This window comes from Pongo pygmaeus, chromosome 4 (genome assembly GCF_028885625.2).
Source record: "Pongo pygmaeus isolate AG05252 chromosome 4, NHGRI_mPonPyg2-v2.0_pri, whole genome shotgun sequence".
Lineage (NCBI taxonomy): Eukaryota > Metazoa > Chordata > Mammalia > Primates > Hominidae > Pongo > Pongo pygmaeus.
The window spans coordinates 74940087-74951913 of NC_072377.2; the positions used below are offsets into that span (position 1 = coordinate 74940087).

At 36.8% G+C, this 11827-nt stretch overlaps 1 protein-coding gene across 6 annotated transcripts in view; it reads left to right on the forward strand.

Moving 5' to 3' along the window:
- The window catches only part of LOC129037580 (general transcription factor IIH subunit 2), a 32363-nt gene extending 21027 nt beyond the window's left edge, over window positions 1-11336 (forward strand). For all 6 annotated transcript variants that reach the window (XM_054489884.2, XM_054489883.2, XM_054489888.2 and 3 more), the window contains 5 exons: window positions 1188-1251; window positions 4410-4513; window positions 5069-5171; window positions 9140-9179; window positions 10867-11336. In XM_054489884.2, coding sequence (XP_054345859.1) covers window positions 1188-1251; window positions 4410-4513; window positions 5069-5171; window positions 9140-9179; window positions 10867-10986 — 431 coding nt within the window. In that variant the 3' untranslated portion in view covers window positions 10987-11336. The remainder of the gene's footprint in view (window positions 1-1187; window positions 1252-4409; window positions 4514-5068; window positions 5172-9139; window positions 9180-10866) is intronic.
- The last annotated feature ends 491 nt before the right edge of the window (window positions 11337-11827 follow it).

The following is an 11827-nucleotide window of genomic DNA, read 5'->3' on the forward strand; positions in this document are numbered from 1 at the left end:
TGAGCTACTGTGCCCGGCCTTGGATCACTTTTTTAAAATGTTATTTTCTTCTATTTTACAAAAATGTTACAATGAAAATTTATTACATTTATATTGAAAAAAGGTATAACTTTTAAATAGAAAAATAATCTCCTTATTTAATATATGTATTTTTAAATGTTAATGAAATAGAATGCTTTTCTACTTTTGGCCTTTTCTATTACTAGTTGACCTCTCTTTTCCACAGTCTTCTCATGTGTTTAATGATGTCAGTAACTGTCTACCTTATTGTGTGTTTCAAGGATTGAGTTAATACAGATGATGCATTTAGAATAATGCTTGATGTAAACATTCAATACATTTTAGATCTTATGTTTAGCCAATCTTTTTGATTTACTGATATATTTTCTTATTTCATTTTAAAGTTATTTAAATTTATAATTTATTTGTTAGAGTCCTTTAGGAATGTTAACCCTTCTCAGTCACCTGATGCGAATATTTTTCTTGTTGGTTATTTGCCTTTATTTTTATTTATTTGTTTTGATATATAGATACATTTAAATTTTTTATGTAATATATCTTTTTAAAAATGGTTTCTGTTTTTACTGAACATGTTTTCAGAATTTAAAATTATATATGGAAAACAAATTACATGAAAGATTTGAGCATTTCAAAATTTTAAACCTAAAAGTCTAAACTTAGATAAAATGAAGGTGTACTATGATGTCTTCAGTTGTATCAGAAATGATGTAAAAATTACAACCTCTTTAAAAAGTAGTGTTAATCATTATTAAGTTAGAAAATATATAGCTGGGCATGGTGACGGATGCCTGTAATCCCAGCTACTTGGGAAGCTAAGGTGGGAGAATCGCTTGAACCCAAGCGGTGGAGGATGCAGTGAGCCAAGATCATGCCACTGCACCCCAGCCTGGGTGACAGAACAAGAGTCCATCTCAAAAAAGAAAAATATATATATATGAACTTCAGAATCTGAGGTCATATATAGACAGGTGTTTCCCCCGTTTCCTCTACTTTTTCTTGTAGCTTGGAATTAGTTTCATCATGCTGTCATAAGCTTGTCTGAAAGGTGGTAAAGTGATATTTTGTACAACTTCACTGGCTTTTTGATAAGAACATTTTTAGGTTCTTAGTCCTAGAATTCTGCTGTTTGCTTGGAAAAAGAAAGTAATACATTTTCTTCTATGAAGGATTTCCTCAGCACACCATTGCTTCTTTATCTGACCAGGATGCAAAACCCTCTTTCAGCATGGCGTAAGTAAAGACCTTGAAAATATCAGTGATCATGTTTTTACATTTTTAATTCCTTCTTTTAAGTTATAAATTCAAAAGATAGGCAATGAAGACTATCTCTATATACTTGTATGGAGTGATCTTCAGGATATATTACTAAGTAAAATAGTAAGTTTGAGAGAATTTTGTAGTATGCTACTAATCACCTAAGAAGAAAGTAGAGATGTAAGTGGATATATATACTTGTTTATGTTAATAATAAAAACAATAGTATGGAAATAATAAAAACTTAAAAGGGGTGGAGGGCGAAATTTTTTTTTTTGATGTTTACCTCAGTGAGTGTGTAGGGAAAAGCAAAGGGATAGACCCTAGACTTTTCTGAATGCATCACTTAATGATAGGGATACGTTCTAAGAAATGCGTCATTAGGTGATACCATCATTGTGCAAACATCACAGAGTGCACTTACACAAACCTAGATAGTGTAGCCTACTAACATCGCAGTTATATGGTATAGCCTATTGCTCCTAGGCTGCACACCTGTACAGCATATTGTGTGCTGAATAATGTAGGCAGTTGTAATGTAACACTTAGTGTTTGTGTAACTAAACACAGAAAAGGTGCAACTAAAATGTGGTATTATCTTATGGGACCACTGTCATATATGTGGTCCATCATTGACCAAAATGTTATATAGAATATTACTGTACCTTGTTTTAACTTCAGAGCTTTGTATTTTACATAATTATAAAACAAAATTAAATTTAGGAGAGTAATTCTTAAAAATCACAAACAAGATTTCTGCCTCCAGCCAAAAAGGTGTAACAGGGACTAGATTTACCCTCCTGTCAAAAAAAAGCAGACAAAATATATAAAACAGTGGTTTTCAGACATTAGACAGCAAGCCTTGCTGATAATGATCCCTGAAAGAAAGGAAACAAATGAGATGGGCCCTAAGAGCACTCCAGCTTACTGCCTGGATGGAATTTCCAGGCTGCAGACAGAGGCTGGAGATGTTGTTGAGTTGAAGAAACAAAGTTCATCTTTCAAGGAGGCTGAGATGGCGATAATTTTGCAGGTCAGAGTACTGGAGAGGAAAGATCTGTACAGAGAGAACTCTCTGGGGAGTTGCAGAGACTTGCTCATGAATCAGCAGCTGAGTGTTGATCAGCACTTTTGTGTGAGGAGACTACTGGAAGTCAGGGAAAGAATCACTGGAAAGCAGCAGACAGAACAATTCCCAGAGCTCACACAGAGAACTTTCATGTTCTCACCAGTCTGTATGAAAATACCTCTTAACATGACGGGCATTGAATAGAGTCCACAGTAATGGGATCGAGTTAATTCTATCACAAGAACTGGAACCAGAGGGGAGAAAAAAAAAGAAAGGAAAAATCTAGACTAACAACTGTTCTGGACCAGCCTAACAAAGCTTAAAAGCAAGTTTTGAAGAGATTAAACTATTTCCAAGTTAATGAAGTATATTCTAGAACAAACCCTTAAATATTTAAGGGAATACAAAAAAAAGAAAAAATCCAGCACCCAAAACAAAGCAAACTTCACAATGTCTGGGAAAGCAAAATTCACAATCCCTGGCAGAAATTACCAGGGATGCAAAGGAAAATATGACCCATAAAATGGAGAAAAATCACAGAATGGAAACATACCCAGAAATAACCCAGTTGGTAGAATTAATAGACAAAGGGTTGGGTGCAGTAGCTCATGCCTGTAATCCTAGCACTTTGGGAGGCTCAGGTGGGCGGATCACTTGAGCCCAGGAGTTCTAGATCAGCATAGCCAACATGGCGAAACCCATCTCTACTAAAAACACAAAAATTAGCCAGGCCTGGTGGCGCACGCCGGTAATCCCAGCTACTTGGGAGGCTGAGGTACAAGAATCACTTGAACCCAGGAGGTAGAGGTTGCAGTGAGCTGAGATCGTGCCATTGCACTCCAGCCTGGGTGACAGAGCGAGACTCTTATCTAAAAAAAAAAGAAAAGAAAAAAAAAAGAATTAGTAGACAGAGATGTTAGAACAGCAATTATAAATGCACTCTGTATGTTCAGGATATTAGAGAACATGAGAATGGTAAGAAGAGATAGGGAAGGTATAAAAAAGACCCAAATCAAACTTCTAGTGATGAAGAATACAGTGTTTTAGATGAAAAATGTATTGGCTGGGATTAACAGCAGATTAGACACTGCAGAAGAAAAAATTAGTGAATTCAAAGATAGTAATAGAAACTTTAAAAATGAAGAGAAGGTCCGGGTGTAGTGGCCCACATCTGTAATCGCAGCACTTTGGGAGGCCGAGGCAGGTGGATCACTTGAGACCAGGAGTTTGAGACCAGCCTGGCCAACATGATGAAACCCCAGCTCTACTAAAAATACAGAAATTAGCTGGGTGTGATAGCACGTGCCTGTAATCCTAGCTACTCAGGAAGCCAAGGCAGAAGAATTGCTTGAACCTGGGAGGCAGAGGTTGCAGTGAGTTGAGATTGCGCCACTGCACTCCAGCTTGGGCAATAGAGTGAGACTCTGTCTCCAAAAAAAATAAAATAAAAAAACTGAAGGGGGGAAAATAATGAATGTAGCATAATTGAGCTATAAGACATACTCACAGATTTAAAAATAGACTTTTAGGCCAGGCACGGTGGCTCACACCTATAATCCCAGCACTTTGGGAAGCTGAGGCAGGTGGATCACTTGAGGCTAGGAATTCAAGACCAGCAAGACCCCCATCTCTACAAAAAGTTATAAATTTTTTTAAAATATAGACTCTTTTTTTTTTTGAGATGGAGTTTCATTCTTGTCACCCAGGCTGGAGTGCAGTGGTGCAATCTCAGCTCACTGCAACCTCTGCCTCCTGAGTTCAAGCAATTCTGCTTCAGCCTCCCAGGTAGCTGGGATTACAGGTGCCTGGCTAATTTTTGTATTTTTTTAGTAGAGATGGGGCTTCACCATGTTGGCCAGGCTGGTCTTGAACTCTTGACCTCAGGTGATCCACCCACCTTGGCCTCCCAAAGTGCTGGGATTACAGGTGTGAGCCACTGCACCTGGCCAAAAATACAGACTTTTAAATAGATTTTTAAATAATGTCAAGATTTTAAGGTCACGATAGTGTGCTTTCCTGCTCTAACTTTTCAGATCATTATATATTACCTTTTTTCCCCCTACAGGCATTTGGATGGCAATACTGAGCCAGGGCTTACATTAGGAGGCTATTTCTGCCCACAGTGTCGGGCAAAGTACTGTGAGCTACCTGTTGAATGTAAAATCTGTGGTAAGAAACCAACTATTCATTATTCAGTAAATCTTGAATGACTTCTTATCTGTATTGCTGCTAAAATTAATGTAAATGTTAAGTTATTGATATGTTCCTGGATTTAATTTGTGCAAAGAAAAATAGATTACTTTTTAAATTGTGTGCCCAGTACTCCACTTCCAGGTATAAATGTAGCATTCTAGTTTCCTGATCCTCTTTCTGAAAAAAGTATATTCTTTAAAGGCAGTGCAGTAGATGTAGTAGACATTTTTCCATCTCTTACCTTTATAAAGTAAATATATATAAGAATGAAGAATTAAACTAATAGAATTGTCAAATTTTATTTCATTTATAATATAAGTAAGCAAATAGACCAAGACAGGTTGGTTACACACTTTGTGACAGAACTAAGACTCCATTCTACAATCTTCTGTTATAGCCACAGGTAAAATTAATAACTGCCATCCTAAAAGAAACTGAAAATATTCTGCTGAAGTTACATCTTTTGGCTTTTCAGCCGTTGTCTTCATGAGGTTTGGACTACTCAACATGTCTCTCTGCTTAATGTGTTAGGTCTTACTTTGGTTTCTGCTCCGCACTTGGCACGGTCTTACCATCATTTGTTTCCTTTGGATGCTTTTCAAGAAATTCCCCTAGAAGAATATAATGGAGAAAGGTATTTCAGTTTGGACTAATTTATATCTGTTATAAGTGGTAAGCTAATGTTTGAATAGATTGTTACTACCTTAAAAAATAATCCGATTAACTTGGACAAGAGTACTTCTAATATGGAAGATGAGATAAAGAATGCCATGGTTATGATTGAAATGACTCATTGCTAAATAGATCTGAATCTCCAGAAACCAAATAATTTCACTAAACCCACCTATGTATAAATAAGGGTGATGATTGTACTACTAAATCAGTTTTCCAGAAGGAAAAGAACAAAAGCCCTGATTGGTAGTATTTGCTGATTTCCATGGTTTGAATACTCTCACCACGGCCAGTTTTTAGCTACCAATTAACAACCAGCTCTCTTGAATACATATTTAACAATATATCCTTTCGAGCCAGTACAATCCAGTCCTAGCACACTACTGAAAATAAGAGGTTCATTCAGCACTTTGGGAGGCTGAGGTGGGAGGATCATTTGAGGCCAGGAGTTGAAGACTAGCCTGGGCAACATAGTGAGACACCATCTCTTAAAAAAAAAAAAAAAGCCGGGCACGGTGGCTCATGCCTGTAATCCCAGCACTTTTGGAGGTCAAGGCAGGCGGATCACCTGAGGTCAGGAGTTCAACACCAGCCTGAACAACATGGAGAAACCCCATCTCTACTAAAAATACAAAATTAGCCCAGTGTGGTGGCGCATACCTGTAATCCCAGCTACTTGGGAGGCTAAGGCAGGAGAATCGCTTGAACTCAAGAGGCAGAGGTTGCACTGAGCCAAGATCGTGCCATTGCACTCCAGCCTGGGCAACAAGAGCGAAACTCCATCTCAAAAAAAAAAAAAAAATCTGGCATAACATAATTTATCTAAAATCTTTAAGTATTTTTATGAATGCTATTTGTGTGAAATACAACAAATAAGGTCTGAAATAGAGGTAGTCAATCTTTTATAGAATAGTTTTCAGAAAATAAAGATTTACTACTTTTAAGAACATCCAGGATTGGCTGGGCACAGTGGCTCACGCCTGTAATCCCAGCACTTTGGGAGACCGAGGGAGGTGGATCACCTGAAGTCAGCAGTTTGAGACCAGCCTGGTCAACATGGTGAAACACCGTCTCTGCTAAAAATACAAAAATTAGCTGGGTGTGGTGGGAGGTGCCTGTAATCCCCAACTACTCCGGAGGCTGAGGCAGGAGAATCCTGCTTGAACCTGGGAGGCGGAGGTTGCAGTGAGCCAAGATCACACCATTGCACTCCAGCTGGGCGACAAGAGCGAAACTCCATCAAAAAAAAAAAGAAATCCAGGATTTAGGAATCACATTAAACATTTACTGGCTAGCAGAAGACAATTATGTATCCATCTTGCTTTTCACACTTAAATCATTTGGAAGTCATTTAATATCACCATATCTAGATCAATGTTGTTTTTGAAATTGTTGCATATTTCAGGGATAATTATGGTTTATATAACCAATTGCTTCCTGTTGGATATTTAAGATTTTTTTTTTTGCTATTAACGAATAATGCTTATATCTATATTTTTGAACATTTGTACAAGTATAAATGCATGGTAAATTCCTAGAGGTAAAATTACTGAGTCAAGAGTTTTACATGTTTTGTGAATTTTGATAGATATCGTAAAGTTGTTCTTCAAAGAAGTTTCATTTATTGTTTTCCCACATGTAGCCAACATTAGGTATTATGAAACTTTTTTATATTGGCCAAAACAGGCAAAAGAAAAAAAAAGTCTCATTGTTTTAGCTTGGTATTTATTTGCTTATGGTTGAGGTTAAATATAGTAGAAATGAAAAACCCAGTACTGTAAAAGATAGAGGTGAAGAAATATTCCAGGAAGTACAATAAAAGGAGTAAAATAAGGAGGTTCAAATAGGACAGTAAAGATAAGAATACTGGTGGATTTATCCAGAAGGTCCAATATGAGAATGATATGAGAAAAAAAGAAAAAAAGTAGGATAGAAAATCATCAAAGACATAGTTCAAAGAAATTTTCTATTGAAGGACAGAACTTTCTAGATTGAAAGGGCCTGTTGGCTGGGAAGGGTGGCTCATAGCTGTAATCCTTGCACTTTGGGAGGCCAAGACTGGGGGGGTCACTTGAGGCCAGGAGTTCCAGGCCAGCCTGAGTCACACAGCAAGACCTCATCTCTACAACGAAGATAAAAGAAAGGGACTGCCAAGTGCCTAACGTATTGAAAGAAGACAGATCCCATAATTGTGAAATTTCAGAATATACAATAAATCATTAACCCTAAACATTTCCAGAGAGGAAAAACTAGGTCACACACAAAGGATCTGGAATTAAAATTATTTGGCTTCTCATTAGCCACACTGGATGCAGAGAGGGAGCAGCCACCTTCAAAGTTTGTAGTGAAAATTGTTACCAACTTAGATACCCAGCCAAGCTATCAGTTACGTGTAGGTAGAATAAAGACATTTTCAGACTTATAAGGTCTCAAAAAGAGATTTTTCTGGGGAAGGTCTGGAAGAGGTAGGTGATTCAAAGGAACTGAGAGAATGACATGGGATCTAGTAATATGAATATAATTCAAAACAGGCTAAAGAACGGCCTAGGATGATGGTAAGGAGAAATTCCAGAATGATACCTGTGTGTCACATATGGGGAACCGTCCAGTTTGGAGACAGTCAGAGTGCTCCAGGAGAGAGATCACCAAGGGGATGAAAACTGCAGAACTCCTGATGTATTTGAACATATTGAGAGGACAGTTAGACTATTCCAGAGAAGATTAGGCCTGAATTAGTGTCAATTACATAGGAAATTAACCTTGGGAATAGCAACACAGTATTTCCAGGAAAAAAATGTTTTAAATAGGGGAAGACTTATGGCTTAGCTGAGAATATTTTTATAGGCATAGTAAACTAAACATTGATTATTGTTCTATCCAAAAGGAAGACGTAACTATGTAGAAAGAATTGAGAATGACACTAGTTAAATATTTATGCATTACTGGGTTCAAGATGGTTGAAAGAGAATTAAATTCTCTTCTTTCGTAGTTGTAGATTCATAGCCAATAACTGTGACGAATCACAAAGTAGCACTTATTAGAATAAGTGACTATCAAACAAAAATTTGAAAGTGCTTCTGGCTGGGCATGGTGGCTCATGCCTGTAATCCTAACACTTTGGGAAGCCAAGATGGGAGGATTGCTTGAGCCCAGGCATTCGAGACCAGCCTGGGCAATATAGCGAGACCCTGTCTCAATAAAAAATTAGCCAGGCATGGAGATGCATGCCTGTAGTCCCAGCTACTCAGGAGGCTGAGGCAGGAGGATCACTTGAGCCCAGGAGGTTAAGGCTGTAGTGAGACGTGATAGCACCTCTGCACTCCAGGCTTTGAGACAAAGCAAGACCTTGACTCGAAAAAAAAGAAAAATAAATCATGCTCACATTTAACCTTAATTAAAATAAAAACTAAATTTTGGGCTGTCAGATGACCTTGTATATACTGTGGGATTTTTAAAAATTATTGGTATTATTATTATTATTATTGTCTTTTTGAGACTGAGTTTCGCTCCTGTTGCTCAGTGTGGAGTGCAATGACACCATCTTGGCTCACTGCAACCTCCGCCTCCTTGGTTCAAGCGATTCTCCTGCCTCAGCCTCCCTAGTAGCTGGGATTACAGCCGCCTGCCATCACGCCCAGCTAATTTTTGTATTTTTAGTAGAAACGGGGTTTTGCCATGTTGGCCAGGCTGGTCACGAACTCCTGACCTCAGGTGATCCACCCGCCTCGGCCTCACAAAGCGCTTTGTGGGCCTCACAAAGTGGCGTGAGCCACCGTGCCTGGCCTATTGGTATTCTTAACTCTTTTTCCTGAAAGTCATGTGTGAAGACAAGTACATATTATTTAAAGGATTCTAGTTATTGAGATTTTCCTGAACTATTTTAATGAGTAAATTCTAAGAAAAAACTGATTGTTAAACTTTTTTTTTCAGATTTTGTTATGGATGTCAGGGGGAATTGAAAGACCAACATGTAAGTTCTTTGGCTTTCTAAATACTAAGTAATGTACAAGAAATATTGAAATAAATGGTACTATAAGTTTTCAACAGGTTGTTAAAGACCAGGCTCATATCAGTTTATTTCTTGTAAAGATAATGACAATAGGTGAAGGTAAAATGGGAACAAAATAGTTTAAATAGTAGTTTTGTTATTCTGCATTCTAATTTTTGCTATAAAGATATTTTGTAATTCATCTTTTAAAAAATTTTTTTCTTCTTTTTTAAAATTCTTTGATTGTTTTGTCTACTTTGGTACACCCTTGTAAAACATGTAATTTGTCTTTAGCTTTCAAGCTAAACTGCATTTAGTCTTAAAGTATTTAAAATATTTTCTTCATATTATACTTTAAGCTGTGTGATAACACATTGAAGTTGTTTAAGGTGGCCACAGATAATAGGTGATTCTTCCATTATGCCAATGAGAATATTTTTTTTAATTTTGAAGAGGACCAACTTTAATATATAAACTGGTATATTTGTAAATAATATGGATCACTGTCTAGCTTTAAGTTTTAATTTAGTTACATGTTCATATTTAAAACTATATATAAAATAATCATTAGAAGTATTGCTATTCCACTGTCACAATTTATAAAGTAATTTTATTAAATTTTATATACCTCTTTGACATCAGTAGCTTCCTCTTAACTGGAACCACTTTTTGAATCATTTGACAGTTTTTTGGTTTTATTTTCTGAGACGGACTCTTGCTCTGTCACCCAGGTTGTAGTGCAGTGATGCGATCTTGGCTCACTGCAACCTCTGCCTCCCGAGTTCAAGTGATTCTCGTGCCTAGCCTCCCAAGTAGCTGGGATTATAGATGTGCATCACCATGCCCAGCCAATTTTTGTATTTTTAGTAGAGACTGGGTTTCACCATGTTGACCAGCTGGTCTTGAACTCCTGGGCTCAAGCAATCCGCCCGCCTTGGCCTCCCAAAGTGCTGGGATTACAGTCATGAGCCACCACACCCGGCCTCATTTGAGTTTTTAAGAATAGGTCATTGTGTTGTTTGAGATTTATTTATTCATTCATTTTATTTATTTATTTTTTTATCCAAAGCCAAATACTTCTGAGATTTAGTGATTTTTGAATCTGTGTATGAAGCGGCCCTGGAAATTTTATCCCAAGGCGCAAGTACTCATATATGTAATGCTGAAAGAACAAATGTAGTTTTTTCCTTTCTGTTTGTCTTATCTGTGTCATTTGACATATTTTTTTAAAGGTTTACTTGAAAGGGAAATATAACGTTTGCAATTGTGAGGTCATTCCCTAAGAATAATTAAATCTGTGTTAAATTTTTATGCTTCTCTTTTTAATTGAATCAATCAGGTGGTCTTGCTAAGCATTCAAAAGTGGCGCTGGTTTGAAGCTCATATGTCTTTCCTAAATCTTAGAATGAAATAATTGAGAGCGAACTATAATAGAATAGACTTTAAAGACTCAAAAACAAAATCATTCCTTCATTTCTAAGGGACAGTTTTGGGGAAAAAATTAATTGCCTTAGATTTGAGAATATAGAGTACATTGGAAGTAATAAAGTAGGCAGCGGGAAAAAATTGGTAGAGATATAAAAGAGCAAAGCACACCTTGAATGTCATCTAGCTGTGCTGTAATTAACTTTTGGAAACTAGTTTATCACTTTTCTTCTTTTCACTACAGGTTTATGTTTGTGCTGTGTGCCAAAATGTTTTCTGTGTGGACTGTGATGTTTTTGTTCATGATTCTCTACACTGTTGCCCTGGCTGTATTCATAAGATTCCAGCTCCTTCAGGTGTTTGATTCCAGCATGTAGTATACATTGTATGTGTTAAAAAGAAATGTGCAACTGTGAATAAAATGACTTCTTTAGAAGAAGCTTCATTTAAAACAAGAAACAATAATCTGACTTAAGAAACTTTTTGCTAAGAAAATGTAATATCTTATTAAATTTTAAATTTGTGTTGTCACAGAAATACCTGAAATTCAGTATACTTCATTCAATTAATTTTCTTTTCTATTATTTTGAGTTATACTGTTTTCAAAGTCATTATGCAATATGTATAAACTACTTATAATAATTAAATTGATGTGATAATTGTATGTTTTTATAATTAAATACAGAATCTTTATGATTTATGTTAATTTATTAATTTAGTGTAAGAAGAAAGTTGTCTAAATGTAAATTCAGTGTAAGATGAAAATTTATCAATAGTTATGAAATTAGGCTGGGCGCTGTGGCTCACGCCTGTAATCCCAACACTTTGGGAGGCTGAGGTGGAAGATCACCTGAGGTCAGGAGTTCGAGACCAGCCTGGCCAACATGGTGAAACCCCGTCACTACTAAAAATACAAAAAATAATTAGCCGGGCATGGTGGTTCATGCCTGTAGTCCCAGCTACTTGGGAGGCTGAGGCAGGAGGATCGCTTGAACCTGGGAGGTGGAGGTTGCAGTGAGCCAAGATCATGCCACTGCACTCCACCCTAGAGTGAGACTCCATCTCAAAAAAAAAAAGTTATGAAATTAATACATACGAAATGATGTACTGCTACATCCACCAAAGAGGTCTTTTTAGATTTAACCAAACATCTGGATTATGTTTATCAAGTTAGTACATCTGAAATTATTTGTGGCTATGACCAA